The sequence below is a fragment of the Delphinapterus leucas genome, chromosome 8 (assembly GCF_059928025.1).
Source record: "Delphinapterus leucas isolate spDelLeu-1000000601 "Yukka" chromosome 8, BTC_Dleu_Yukka2, whole genome shotgun sequence".
NCBI classification, from domain to species: domain Eukaryota; kingdom Metazoa; phylum Chordata; class Mammalia; order Artiodactyla; family Monodontidae; genus Delphinapterus; species Delphinapterus leucas.
The window spans coordinates 34,774,440-34,790,463 of record NC_143136.1 but is presented as its reverse complement, the minus strand read 5'-3'; the positions used below and the strand labels follow the sequence as shown (position 1 = coordinate 34,790,463).

Sequence of the window (16,024 nt, the reverse complement as noted above, 5' to 3'; positions counted from 1 at the left end):
CTAAAAGATGTAAGAATACCCTGGATGTTAGTCATTTGTAAGAGAGATATTTGAATCCTGTTGTAAGTTAAACAAAAAACTGATTTGATTTCATTAATATTTTATATAAATATAAAGGTATAAAAATTAAGGCCAGAGGGCACACAGGCATATATATCTACTAAATACACTGAATTTATAGTTAAGCCACTTTATAGTGGAAAAGACTAAAGGATGAGAAGGTGGGTATTTTATTTTCCACCTTCCTGCTCTTTCTAAAATCTTATACCACTGATTTCTCTGTTCTTTTAGTCCCCTTTCAACTGGATCCTTCCCATTGGCTATAGGTTCGGGTATCTCCCATTTTAAAATAACCCTCACTAGATTCCTCGTTCTTCTCCATCCGTCTTATAACCCTGGCACCTTTCCAGAAGAGTTGTCTATAAATGGTGGTCTCCATTTCCTTGCTTTTCACTCAACCCAGGCCAGCCTACCTACTGCCACCATTATCATGTCACCAGAAGAGCTTTTGCTTAGCCCACCAAGGAATTCCAGTGTCCTAAATTCATTATGTATCTTCAGTCTTTGTCTTTTTTGGCCTCTCGGCAGCTCCTGAGACTGCTGACCTTTTTTTTTTGGCTGCACCGCGCAGTATGTGGGTTGTGGGATCTTAGTTCCTTGACCAGAGATCAAACTCGTGCCCACTGTGTTGGAAGCGTGGAGTATAAACCACTGGACCACCAGGGAAGTCCCTGACCGTTCTTTCTTAAAACATGCTTCTCTTGGCTTCTGTGACAACTTCGTTTTCTTCTTGGCTCTGTGGCTGTTTCACCTCTGCAGGCTTATCTTCTACTTGGCCATTAAGTGTCACACTGCTAGGCTTAGTTCTTGGCCCTCTAATCTCACTATATGTCCTCTCTCTAGATAGTCTCACCAATGCCTGGTTTCAGTTATAACTTAAATATGTAGGAATCATAACCTTGTATCTCTAGCCCAGATCTTTTGTCTGGTATCTTGTCCCAGGAATCCAAATGCCTAGCTGACATCTCTACTCGGAAATCTCAGAAGAACCTCAAACAGAGTTAAGTCCAAACATAAGACCATGAACTCATGCTATGTCTCCCCCAAAATGTTGCTCTTCCAGCTTCTCATCCAATGATCCCACCACCTCTCTGGTTGTGCAAGCCAGAAACCAGGAATCACTCTTGACACCTTCCTTTCCCTTGGCTCCCGTACCCAATCTATCATCAATTCTTGTCAATTTTGAATCCAACAACTCTTCTCTCTTTACCCGAGTCCAGATTACCATCAGGTGACTAACACCTTTCTAGCTGGTCTCTGTGCCTTGACTTCTGGCAATCCCCATCTTACCCTGCCCCATTCCACTCTCCATACCATTGTCAGAACAATTTTTTAAATGACTCCCCATTATTTCAGAATAAAGATTAAAACCCTTTCCTTGGCCTAAAAGTCATGCATAGTCTAGCCCTTTTCAGCCTCATTTGTGTCATGCTGGCTGCCTTTTGTTCTGGGGCCTCTTTACATGCTGTTCCTGCCTAGAATTCTCTTCCCTTCCCTGTCTGACTAGTTATCTCCTAGTCTTCCTAGGTCTCAGCTCAGTGGTCTCTTCTGATACCCATAACTAGGTCAAATCCACCTACTGTAATATGCTCTTTCAGAACCATGTCCCTTCTGATCACAGGACTCACCACAGTGTAAACTTTACGTGTGTGTGATTATTTGGCAAATGTCCATCTCCTCCATTAGACTTTAAGCTTTATGAGAAAAGAAATTAGGTTTTTGCTAACTTCTGTATCCTAATGCTTAGTGAAATATCTCATATAAAGTTAGTGCTCAATAAATATAGACTGGATTAATGATAGGGTAGAAGGAAGAGAGGGAGAAGGAAATAGGATTATTTGACTCATTTCTAATGGCCTGTTACTCTGAACTAGAAGTCGTAAGTCTTCTGCTCTACTCTGAAGCAGAGTACTTTTACCTTCTCTCTGTCTACACAACTCAAATGGCACACTGCCTAAATGGATCCTTGTGACCCATCAGGCAACCTCAGTTTCATAATCAGGCATACTTGTCCTTAAGTAAATGAGATACACTAATCGTGGCACACAATGCTACAGCAGCAAAGTCTCACCTTCTTTGTTCTTATAAGCTTGTGGTCCCTAAATTCAGTTAATTGGGCCCGAAGTGTCAGATCACTATTGACAAGGAATGCCTCCCGGCACTGCTGGTAAAAGTCTTGAAAAGAAAGTCCTGGAGAGTTCAAAAGATAATGTGAACGTAAGTCAGTATTTAAGACATGACCCCATATATGGATACCCATGCCGAAGAACACAGAAAAAAAGTGCTATTACCAAAGTATGTCAAAGCAGCCAGTAAGTGTTGAAGTAAGTATCTCTGGAAGAAGCAAAGCTAGGGAATACTTAGGTGTTATGTACTGTGGCTTACATTCTTAAAAGAGAACTGATTGGTTGAAAGCAGTCAGCTGTGGCCAAGTATGACATAATCCCATGGACAGTTTTAAACAGCGTGAATAAAGTTGACTTTTTTTTAAAGAGGGAACTAGTAAGTCAAACGAGAGCTGAATGATTATTAAAATGTGTGTTTAAATTTAACACATTATTTCACTCAAGGGGAAGAAAATCTAAGATGCCCAGCATATGAAATATATGTAGTTGGTAGACACACATCCATAGGTGGCACAGGAAATTTTAAAATTAAGCTGGATTTGTCTTTCAACTTGTACTGGCAAACAGCCTGTTCAGCAGTGTATCTGTAGGGCTGCTTGAAAATTTTCGATATGGCAGACACGATATCACAGAGCAAACCATTTATTCACTGCTGTGAAAAACTGCAGTGCTATTATTAGATTCTAGAAAAAAGAATTTATGGGATGAAACAAAAAGTCACACAATTTAATATAAATATTGGATACCATGGGGCTTCCCTGGTGGTGCAGTGGTTAAGAATCCTCCTGCCAGTGCAGGGGACACGGGTTCGAGCCCTGGTCCAGGAAGATCCCACATGCCATGGAGCAACTAAGCCCGTGTGCCACAACTACTGAGCTTGCACTCTAGAGCCCACGAGCCACAACTACCGAGCCCACGTGCCATAACTACTGAAGCCCGTGCACCTAGAGCCCGTGCTCCCAACAAGAGAAACCACCTCAATGAGAAGCCTGCACACCACATAGAAGAGTAGCCCCCGCTCGCCGCAACCAGAGAAAACCTGCGCGCAGCAACGAAGACCCAACGCAGCCAAAAATAAAATAAATAAATTTAAAAATATATAGTGGATACCAATGTAATAAGGGTTATCCTGGTTATCCAGCTGATACTTTATTAGTAGCCTGAAAATCCCCCTAGGGAAAAAAAAAAAACAGAAATTCAAATCCACAATGTTAACATTCAAAGATAACAGCTAATAGTAAAATACACAAAGAGTGTGAAACACCTGGCCTGTCTGTATTACCTTCTGTTCCTTTCTCAAGGAACATCGTATCCTGGTCTACTCAAAAAGGAGAAGCTTTTTTATTTCCTTTTAAAGAAAATCTAGGAGTACAGCTGACCCTTGAACAGCACAGGTTTGAACTGCGTGGGTCTACTTATGCGTGGATATTTTTCAACAGTAAACACTACAGTACCACACAGCCCCCAGTAAGTTGAACCTGCGGATGCGGAGGAACTGCGGATATGGAGGGCTGACTGTAAGTTAGGCACGGGTTGACCCCCACGTTGTTCAGGGTCAACTTGTTTTTTTTTAGACTACAGGTTGGTCCACTATAGAAACCTTGTAATATATAATAAAAACTAAAGAGGAAAATATTAACCCCATAACCTTAAAATAACAGCCACTAATATTTGATGTGGAGATCATACGTGCATATGCTGCTTTCTCAAGTCTTTGTGGAACTAGGCAGTGTGAAAACATAAATTCATGCATTTACATATGGTACACACCATTTTATACCTCTCTTTTTCACTTACTGATTTTCCCATGTCTTTAAAAATTCTTCCTAAAGTTTTTAATGTCTGCTCATCTATCGTACCACAAACTGACCATTTCCCTACTGGTTTTGGATGTTCACATTACTTCCAATTTTAATTAATAAAAAATATTAATTTATTAAATTAAATACAATTATAAATAAATACTCTTTCATATTTTGGACTGTTTCTGTAGGAGTGTGTACCAAGTAGAATTATTGGGTTGGAAGCAGTGTTACACAAACCAAGTTCCCCAGAAGTCCCTGGATTTGGCAAAAATTTTAAACCTTTTGCATTTTCATTTTTATGACAGTCTAGAAGATAATTTCTGTAAGCATATTTTGGATCATCTGAATGACCACTTTATAACTAAGTACTACCGCTGACTACACTGCTGAATTTTGGTGAAGACTTTTTGATCAATCACATTCATACCAAGTAAAGACTAAATTATACTGGAGTGTACAGGATGAACCAAAAAAGCACTGGAGACTAGCACACAGACATTTAGGTATGCCCAACTAAAAAATAATTGCATTAGAGCATTTACATTGCATGGATTCCCAAGTTTATATGTAATAACTTGCAATAGTCCATTAGGAGTAAGCATAATAGTAAAATTAAATGAACACTTTTTCTATTCCCAATTCCATCAAAAATTTTGATTAGATATTCATTTAATACATATTTCACTATTACTGCAATGATAACCTTCAAGTGTACAAAAACAGCTTCATACAGTAACAAAATTCACTGAAATTAGCATTTGAGGGTTAACATCACAAGGGAGTCTTGTTGCGTATCTTGATTGTGGTAGTTACACAAGTGACAAAACTGCACAGACCTAAACACACACACATGCACAAATGGGTGCACATATCAATGGTGAAATCTGAATAAGCTCTCTGGATTATGCCAATGTCAGTCTCCTAGTTTTAACACTGCACTGTGGTATGAGTTACTGGCAGGGGTTGGTGGGGAAAGGAATGCTCAGGACTTGCCTCTTACATTTCTCTGTGGCCTCCTGTGAGGCTACTCAATACCTTTTTTCAACAGGTTAATTATGCAATTTATTTTTTCCTGGCTTATGCTGTATACAACTTTCCTTAACCTTTATTAATTGCTTTTATTAATTCAGATATGCCTCTTGGTTAGGCTGCTGAAGGGCTTCACTGGAGACACTATACAAAGATGTCCAAGATTTAAGAGGATGAGCTTTGGAACCATGCAGATTTGGATCAAAATCTCTGTGCCCTTCACTATCTACCTTAGAGGAGCTGTGAGGATCAAATGAGCTATTTCATGTAAAGGGCCCTGTGTTTGAATCATAATGTTCAATATGTAATTAAAAATAACTATCAAATTTAAGTAAAATCCATCAAAATTCTTTTTCCTCTATGATGAACATTGAGATGCTCTTACTCAGAAACATAAAAATCTATTAAAAACAAAAATGCTGGTACTCTTGCTTTATTATTATATTTATTATTATTATTATTTATTACTACTGAGTAGTCTGCCTAATGCATAACCCAGTACTGGCAACTATTATTACTACTATTTCTCTCAATCCTGCAAACTAAGTAAGGACTTTAGTATAGCCATTAAAAGTATGGCATATCTTAAAATATATAGAGTTTTTTGAAAAAGAAACTATAGTTTTCATTCTTACCTTGCGTTAGGGGTAAGGCTTCGTAAGACATGAGTTAGGGAACTAAGTGGTAGTGATCCAGATTGTTTAACCAGAAGAGAATTCTCATAGGAGGTTTCTTCAGTATAATGACTATATGTAGTAGCTTCATACCAGAGCCAGTTATAAAGACTCTGCTTTGCATGATCCCACACTAGAGTACATGATCAAAGAAAACAAGAATTACTAATTATTTTCATATTGTCTTGTTACTAGATTCCGCTCTAGGAAAGAACAGAAAGCATTAAATAAAAAGTGAATCCTGAAAATTTTCATTTTTGCTATTTCCCCATCCAAATCAGTACCTCACAATCTAATTTCACTGTCAATCAACATCTGAATCTTTATTTGTATATTAAATACAAGTTAAAATATATTAGCACTACCAAGGCATTCTTTTAAAAATTTTAATAATTTAACATTTTATTTTATAGGATTATCACAAAGTCTGAATTAAATGCATAAAATAAATGTTGCAATTCCACAAAGAAGAGTAGAAAGAAACCAAAATAATAGTTGGGTCTCCTCTCCTTCATGAAACTTTAGCTGTAAAACACACCCTTTACTATCTAAATTTTTATTTCCAAGAATTATGTTCTAAATCAGATTAAGGACACCTACATTTTTGGCAACTATGTCTTTAAACACGCAACAAAGGAAAAGCATACTTTAAAACAATAAAAATGCTGTGACAACATTAAGAAAATTAATTTTCAAAGACTGATATCTCAAGAAGGAAAAACAGTAATATTTAACTTACTGAGAGGAGCATTGAGGTGATCAATAGATGCTATAAGGTATATATTACGTAAAGATGACAACTGTCCAATAATCTGCTGGCTTTTGTCTCCTCTCAACATTTGGCTATCCAAATTGTGGATAAGAAGAAAGAGTTCTAAAGAAGATTCTAAAAGGAAAGAGAATGCAATTATTATATTCAGTGAGTACTTGTGAAGCCCCCTACCACATGCAAGGACTGTACTAAAGAATATATCAAAGTAGCACAGGACAAAAGAACTATTGCTTAGGGGTATGCAATTTATTTGAGAAGCTATGTCAGTCACTCATAAAACAGGCAAGACATTATTATAGTCTTTAAAAAAAAAAGAAATTCATTGGAAATCAGTAGACACTGGAGCAGTTAGAGACTTAACCAGAATGGTTAACACTTGAATCAGACCATGAAGAAACCAGTTTTAATACGGCATAGGAAATAAGGCAAGATACATATTGGATTGGAGGTGAATCTGTGCATGTTGAATTGCAAGGTGGGATAAAGGAGGGAGTCGTCCCCTCCTCCAAAAAAAAGAGTTCTCATTAAGCATTAAGAGAGAATATAGAAAACCCTGGTTGTCACAAAAGCCAAGAGACCAAAGAAGGGGAGAGGCTTAGGATACTGCCCAAAGCATGAAGAAGGTCAGAGAAGTAAAATATCATAAAAGTCAGTGAAGGAAGAATTTGGATGATGGAGATGTCAACACCATCAAATACTGGAGAGATGAAGATAAACAAAGGGTGAGGCAAGGTCAGTGTTTTTAGCATGAAAAAAATTACAGGTGATCTTCAAGCATACAATTCAGGTAGCACAGAGACAAGAAAGTAAGAAGGAAACAAACAGTAGAAGGCAGGACATGTCTTCAAAAACTCTCAAATCATATTGAAATAGGGAAATAAAACAGAGTAAAAGGGCAGTAGAATCAGGTAAATATTTTTCTTAAGATGGAAGAAGTTCTATACATGTTTAAAAGCCATTGCTAAGTCCCTCAGGAGCTGGTAAGAAATGGGACATTGGCATTTATGACAAAAGATGAGCCTTTTAAAGAGAATAAGTACATTTCTCTTCCACTGGGGATAGAGGGACAAGAGAGACAATATAGTGACAAAGATTCTGAGATGACACACTTCTGAAAGTCCAAGGTTCCTTAAATTCTAGAAGTCACCATAGTCAGTATTTAAATTATATGTAAACAAACATATAATTATATTACATATGTAATATACAATTATAATTTATATAATTCATAATTATATAACATCTATATTATAACTATGTAAAACATTTATATGATTTATACAATTATAAATTATTTAATATAAATTATATTTAGATAATACAGATTATATAATATATAAATATTTATTATAATACAGATTATATATAATAGAGTAACTACATATAAATATATATAAAAAATGATTCAGGCACCTATTTTAGTGAGCATACAAACAATATCAAAATCATCCATTAAATCATTAAGCATAACCAATTACTCCATTTAATTGTTAAGCAATGACTAAATGACAATTGTTAGACCCTAAATAATTTTATTTTTAATTTTCTGAAATGCTCATATAACAAAAACATTCACACCAAAAGAACAACAAATGTTTTTTCCCCCATTTCTCAGATTTTAGTATATGAAATTATTCAAATGCATTGATACTTACTCAGGATAAAGATAAGAATGCTTTATAAACATATTAAACAATATAAAACTATCGGACATAGAGGTGCCAATTAACTGGAAGCACTTTACACTGGCCAAACAAAACTTGAAAATTATCCTGAAATAAAAGGTTTTGGGGGGAAAAAAAAGAGGCTTTGGCTATATAAATTCAAGGTAGCAGGAGTAATTCTTTCCTGTTAGGTAAGTTAAAGTTCACAGAAAAAGATTTTAAAGAAATCAAAATCTAAATCAGCATTGAGAGAAGTGTCATTATTAAAACAATCCTCAATTTTATGTATACTAGTACACAAATAAGTATGCTTAGCTTCACCCTAAAACTATAGAGCATCTCCTTCACATTACCTTCTTTAAATTTGTTTATTATCCAGTCTAGCTGATCCAGCACACTGCGGAAAGTACCCATATGATTAAGGACTTCTTCTGTTATAGAATTCAGGATCTATGTCATAAAAGTGCAAGAGGTACATCAGTTATAACTTATTCTGTCATGTAGGATAAATACAACTAGCAAACCAATCCTTTTTTTTTTTTTTTTTTTGGTACGCGGGCCTCTCACTGTTGTGGCCTCTCCCGTTGCGGAGCACAGGCTCCGGACGCGCAGGCTCAGCGGCCATGGCTCATGGGCCCAGCCGCTCGGCGGCATGTGGGATCTTCCCGGACCGGGGCACGAACCCGTGTCCCCTGCATCGGCAGGCGGACTCCCAACCACTGCGCCACCAGGGAAGCCCCAATCCTTTTTTTTAATAAATTAAAACTATATTTGGATTTCCCACTAAGTCTGAAAAATCACTTCAAAAATTCTACTGGTACTTAAGTACATCTAATTCATTTCTTTGCATAAGTTATCGCTAAAAGGAAACAAGGAAGAATAGCAAAGGTGTAAAGATAACATAAGCAGGTAGTAAAAACAAAACAAAACCAAAAACTAACAATATGAAAAATATTAGAAAACTATAGATTTATCAAATGAAAGAGGACCCAAACATTAAGGACACTTTTAAAAAGGAATATTACATTGGTTAATATCCAGAACTCAAAAGGTTTAAATTAACTTTCAAATGATGAAGAGATATGAGCATCTGGAGTAAAAATGATCAAAGAACTGTAAACCATTCTTATATTTTTATTATTTTTAGAGCACTAAAGTGACATAAAAGCATAATAAAACTGAAGTCCCCCATAATCCTATCCTTGAGAGAAGTACTGTTGGTATTCAATGTAGTAAACAAAGCTAACATTTCCCTAAGATTTAATATATTATCAGTTACCAAATAGGAAATTCAAGGATGGGGATTCAAAGCTAGAACCCTCTGAGTCCAAACACATGATCTTAAGCACTGTGCAATCCTACTAGTGTGAAAACTATTGCAGTAAAAACAAAAACTGAATGCTCCAGAATATGAAATAGCATCCTCATTAACATGGGGATATGGATTGGCAGGGGATATGATGTTGTTCCTTTTAACATTTTTAAAACTTACTGATTTCACACTGATTCCAGGAAAGAAGCCATTGATGACAACATGAATGCAATCTTGCAGCATGGTGGTTCGAAATCTTTCCAGTAAATCTCTCTTAGAACCCAAACCATAAAGCACAATGTTGAACCCCAGGCTGTAAGAAAAACAGCACTCATGAAATTAAAGTTCAGTACTTCTCTTTTTTTTTTTTTTTTTTTTGCGGTACGCGGGCCTCTCACTGTTGTGGCCTCTCCCGTTGCGAAGCACAGGCTCCGGACGCGCAGACTCATAGGCCATGGCTCACGGGCCCAGCCTCTCTGCAGCATGTGGGATCCTCCCGGACCGGGGCACAAACCCGCGTCCCCTCCATCGGCAGGCAGACTCTCAACCACTGCACCACCAGGGAAGCCCAAGTTCAGTACGTCTTATTGCCAATTTTATAATCAACCAGTTTCCTTAATTTAAGCTTATAAAGAATACAGGAAGAAATGGCATGGCTAAATAACTATTGATTCCCAACTTATATAAAGCAAGTGAACAGTTTTATTATCTGTACACCAAGCTTGCAGTTCCAACTTTCTCTCAAACTTCTACTACCTTTCAAGTAATAAGAGGCAAGGGAGAACATGGCACTAGGTACAAGACACTAAAAAGTCTTATAGGCTGAAGCAGAGTTTTAACTGATAGATTAAACTGGAAAAGTAATCAGGGGCCAGGTCACAAAAGTGTTGTTAAATCAACTAAGACATTAACTGGATTTTATTCCAAGGAACATAAGCATTTAAAAGTAAAGAGTCAGGTGTTAAGTGAAAGGTTTTAATAGGAAAGTAACATGATCTTTTTAGAAGATTACATTGACTGAGTGGGGGAACGGATAGGAAGGAGGGTAAAACCACCAAAGACTATGGACTTGAATTAGGTGTCATGGAGACAAATGTGTCAAGAGCTTTACAGGTCAAATTGGTTGGATTTGGAGAGTGATCAGACATGGAAGGTTAAGTGAAAGGGACTATTAAGAATAGCTCAGTTTTTTGGCATAGACTGCATGAATGGGGTGCATCCACTATGCGAGGTAGCTGGGGCAGGTGGGATTGAGGGATTTAAGATAAGTTAAATTTTATGTATATTGAATTATTTACAGGACACCCACATGGACACTTCCAATATACATTCACATTTGCTGCCGAGGAGTGAGATCTGGCTGGGCTAGAGATATAGTTATGGCAGTTATTCACATACAAAAAGCAACTGAAGCCAAGAGAGAAAATGAGACAACCCAGAACACCAAGCACTAGGGGTCAGGCTAAAGTTCAACTCTATGATTTTTTAACGGAGGTCAATCAGAAACAATATTTACGTGATGCTCTGTAGCAATGCAGGATAGCCTGGAAATAGAAAAGAAAAGAGATAACCCCCAAAGGCAGAGATTAGCAAAATAGAAGCAGCAGAAAAAAGAAGCAAGGGAGTTCAGAGAGCTATCAATTCTACTAAAGTAGCTGACTATGAGGTCTAGGCTGGGAAGCAAAGCAAATCAAGTTATCAAAGCTGACATATGGGAAGAAAGAAGAATTGGTGGACTGGGGGGTGGGATCAGCGTGAAGATCTGCCTTATAAATTCAAAATGAACAGGTCCATAAATAGTTATTGAGAGAAGGTAAGGTCCTAACAGGGAAGATAATCATTTTCTTACTAGCATACTCCTTTGCTTTATTATTGGCAAAGAAAACCAGGATCAATTGGGGAAAATTGTGGCAATTTTTATGTTCTTACTGTACCATTCACATTTTAGCATACACTTCAAGCACTTCTTTATACTAAGGTCCTTTTAAATACGAATATAAAAGTAATTATAGAAAAAAATTATTACGTTTTAATCTTTATCATTCTTCTAGGTGTTTTAATGGAAATTTAAATTTAACCTGAGGTATTTGAAAAATGATAAAGTTAAAAAAATATTCTAAGAAACAATTTTAAAATGGTAAAATAATGTTTAGAGAACAGATCTTATGAAATTCTGAAGGTCTACAGTACATGTAAACAGAATGAGATTGAAAGAAAAATATATATTCTTTCATTTTAGATACTCTGAATTAAAATCTAACTGATATATTTATCAATCTTGACAAATTATATTTTCAAATATTTTTATAAGTAATAATTCATAATTCTAAGAAAGGCTATTTTACACAATAGCTTTCAAGTCTGATTAAACTTAGAAAAGACAGGGCTTCCCTGGTGGCGCAGTGGTTGAGAGTCCGCCTGCTGATGCAGGGGACACGGGTTCATGCCCCGGTCCGGGAAGCTCCCACATGCTGCGAAGCGGCTGGGCCCGTGAGCCATGGCCACTGAGCCTGCACGTCCGGAGCCTGTGCTCTGCAACGGGAGAGGCCACAACAGTGAGAGGCCCGCGTACTGCAAAAAAAAAAAAAAAAAAAAAAAAAACTTAGAAAAGACAAATTTCTTGAAAATTGGAATTTCTGAGAAGAGTCATATAATAATATGACATTTCTACATTTGGGTCATAAAATTGGGAAAACGCCTGTTTTTTCAAATTTTTACATATAAATAAAAATACATATCAAGTTCATTGCAAAAAGAAAATTAAATGTCAAACTGCTTTGATTTTAACATAGACATGTAAATATATATTATTCTTTATTTTACAAAGGTTTACAATGATAATAGTACTTACTGTAACTGCAACATCCATTTATGAAATAACTGTTCATATTGCTGATTTAGTTGTTTAAGTTCAGCAGAAAAGGAAGGAGAAACCTTGCTCAGTAAGTTATGCAAAGTTTGCTTTAAAAAAAAAAGGAAGAGGGAGGGAAGAAAATCACTCTCAATCCACATACATCACATCAATCCACACTAAAAATATTTCCTTAGAGGTAGAGGTTAGAAGAGGCCATCAGTGGAAATATTACTTTAATCAGGTTTGGTAATGAGTGCATCTACTGAGAATACACATAATATTTCAATATTTCTTTCTTAAAATGTTTTATACATTCTTTAAGTACAAATATGTAAAACAGTAAAGAATTTGCTACATTTTCTCTAGAACCATTTACATGACTATAAATTCCAAATATCAATATACGTCTTTAATTTCTAAAAATACTGTTACCATAAGGAGACAATTAAACCTGCCTCCCAGCTTTGACAACAAATCCAGACACTCTTTTAAAAACCTACGGATTTGAAAAAATGTAAAAGCTTAAGGTAACAGTTCAGTATTAATTCTCAGAAAACAGTCAAGTTTCTTTATAATTTACCATTATCATTAGTAAAATTCACTGCTCCTCTTTAAAAGCTGTTTCTAACAAATCCTTTATCTTTGGTAAGTACGGCAAAGTTTTTAAAACAATAATGTAAAAATAAACTGAGGAAGATACATTGCTCTGTACCCAAAACTTGAAAATTCATGCTAGTGACTCAAACACAGCTCACTTCTTGAAATGAAAACTCTAGTAAAAAGCTGTATATGCATTTCTACCCTGGCACTACTGTGTTTTCATGATTTTATCCTTTAAGTAAAATATTTTTTTAATACTGAAGACTAAAGCAGCAACCAAGATTCCAGGCACTCTAGCCTATACAGTTTTTATTCATCCATATACTTAAAGAGAAATAGGACAAATTCTAAGTAAAACTGTAAAGTAGTAGATTTCAAAAATTTCTCTCTCCATCTGATGTTTTTTTTCCTAACGTCTAGAGCCCTGAAAAGCAGATAAAGCACTAGTGTCATTTTCAGTAGTTATTTATACTGTATTATCAGAGCATACTCACACTTAGTGTGAACTCTGAAATGTTATGTCACCTATTCACCTTCATTTCAAACTTTAGTATTTGTGCAGAATTACATTACTAGCCCCAATACTTGCCCCTCCTCCTATCTGTACCCTTTGCCATGTGACTTTGCAATCCCTCCCACTAAACGGGTGGAATCTAGTTCCCATCCCCTGTTCTGTGACTTTGTTTTCAGCCACGTGATTTACTGTGGCCACTAGAATGAGGCAGAAGTGACACTGAGACAGTTTGAGCCCAGGCTTTAAGAGGTCTTTTGTTTTTCTACTTCTTCTGTCTCTGACATTTTTATGAGAAGAACATGCCTCTGCTAGCTTTCCAAGGAGGTCCAACAAGGAAGACAGACACGTGGAGCAAATCCTAGATCAGCCAACTCCCAGGTGACCCGCAGACATGAGAAATAAATGCTCATTGACACATGTTACTATGACCGTATCTGTCAGCTATGTCCACAATTAATGAAAGACCTTCCTTTCTTCACTATCAGTAACAGGTGTTTCTTTCATCCAACAGGTCTGTCTCTAGGTCCTATGAAGTCCTACTTTGACCCTGGATCCACTTCTCCTGCCCCCATGTTGCTTATATAAAAATACATGCAGGGCTCCCCTGGAGGCACAGTGGTTGAGAGTCCGCCTGATGCAGGGGACACAGGTTCGTGCCCCGGTCCGGGAGGATCCCACATACCATGGAGCGGCTGGGCCCGTGAGCCATGGCCACTGAGCCTGCGCGTCTGGAGCCTGTGCTCTGCAACGGGAGAGGCCACAGCAGTGAGAGGCCCATGTACCGCAAAAAAAAAGAAATACATGCACTAAGGAAGAAGTAAGAGGAACTACAATCCTGCAGCCTGTGGAACAAAAACCACATTCACAGAATGACAGACAAGATGAAAAGGCAGAGGGCTATGTACCAGATGAAGGAACAAGATAAAACCCCAGAAAAACAACTAAATGAAGAGGAGATAGGCAATCGTCCAGAAAAAGAATTCAGAATAGTGATAGTGAAGATGATCCAGGATCTCGGAAAAAGAATGGAGGCAAAGATCGAGAAGATGCAAGAAATGTTTAACAAAGATCTAGAAGAATTAAAGAACGAACAAACAGAGATGAACAATACAATAACTGAAGTGAAAACTACACTAGAAGGAATCAATAGCAGAATAACTGAGGCAGAAGAACGGATAAGTGACCTGGAAGACAGAATGGTGGAATTCACTGCTGTGGAACAGAATAAAGAAAAAGAATGAAAAGAAATGAAGACAGCCTAAGAGACCTCTGGGACAACATAAAATGCAACAACATTTGCATTATAGGGGTCCCAGAAGGAGAAGAGAGAGAAGAGAGAAAGGATCTGAGAAAATATCTGAAGAGATTATACTCGAAAACTTCCCTAACATGGGAAAGGAAAGATCCACCCAAGTCCAGGAAGCGCAGAGAGTCCCATAGAGGATAAACCCAAGGAGAAACACGCTGAGACACACAGTAATCAAACTGGCAAAAATTAAAGACAAAAATTACTGAAAGCAGCAAGGGAAAAATGACAAATAATATACAAGGAAAATCCCATAAGGTTAACAGCTGATCTCTCAACAGAAACTCTACAAGCCAGAAGGGAGTGGCATGATATACTTAATGTGATGAAAGGGAAGAAACTACAACCAACATTACTCTACCCAGCAAATATCTCATTCAGATTCAACAGAGAAATCAAAAGCTTTACAGACAAGCAAAAGCTAAGAGAATTCAGCACCACCAAACCAGCTCTACAACAAATGCTAAAGGAACTTCTCTAAGTGGGAAACACAAGAGAAGAAAAGGACCTACAAAAACAAACCAAAATGGTAATGGGAACATACATATTGATAATTACCTTAAACGTGAATGGATTAAATGCTCCAACCAAAAGACACAGGTTTGCTGAATGGATACAAAAACAAGACCCATATATACGCTGTCTGCAGGAAACCCACTTCAGACCTAGGGATACATTCAGACTGAAAGTGAGGGGATGGAAAAAGATATTCCATGCAAATGGAAATCAAAAGAAAGCTGGAGTAGCAATTCTCATATCAGACAAAATAGACTTTAAAATAAAAACTGTTACAAGAGATAAGGAAGGACACTACCTAATGATCAAAGGATCAATCCAAAAAGAAGATATAACAATTATAAATGTTTATGCACCAACACAGGAGAACCTCAATACATAAGGCAAATGCTAACAACCATGAAAGGAGAAATTGACAGTAACACAATAATAGTAGGTGACTTTAACACCCCACTTACACCAATGGACAGATCATCCAAACAGAAAATAAATAAGGAAACACAAGCTTTAAATGACACAATAGACCAGGTAAATTTAATTGATATTTATAGAACATTCCACTTAAAAGTAGCAGAATACACTTTCTTCTCAAGTGCACACGGAACATTCTCCAGGACAGATCGTATCTTGGGTCACAAATCAAGCCTCAGTAAATTTAAGAAAATTGAAATCATAGCAAGCACCTTTTCTGACCACAACATTATGAGATTAGAAAGCAATTACGGGGAAAAAAAAACATAAAAAACACAAATACATGGAGGCTAAACAATACATTACTAAATAACCAAGAGA

The 16,024-nt window shown here is 36.9% G+C and overlaps 1 protein-coding gene across 2 annotated transcripts in view; it reads right to left on the bottom strand.

Annotated features, from left to right (window-relative positions):
• The window catches only part of ORC2 (origin recognition complex subunit 2), a 58,240-nt gene that overhangs the window by 8,896 nt on the left and 33,320 nt on the right, over positions 1–16,024 (bottom strand). For both annotated transcript variants that reach the window (XM_022567377.3, XM_089916523.1), the window contains exons 11-17: positions 12,294–12,403; positions 9,623–9,755; positions 8,484–8,580; positions 6,434–6,580; positions 5,656–5,827; positions 3,297–3,358; positions 2,132–2,250 (exon numbers count right to left, since the gene is read on the bottom strand). In XM_022567377.3, the coding sequence (XP_022423085.1) occupies positions 2,132–2,250; positions 3,297–3,358; positions 5,656–5,827; positions 6,434–6,580; positions 8,484–8,580; positions 9,623–9,755; positions 12,294–12,403 (840 nt within the window). The remainder of the gene's footprint in view (positions 1–2,131; positions 2,251–3,296; positions 3,359–5,655; positions 5,828–6,433; positions 6,581–8,483; positions 8,581–9,622; positions 9,756–12,293; positions 12,404–16,024) is intronic.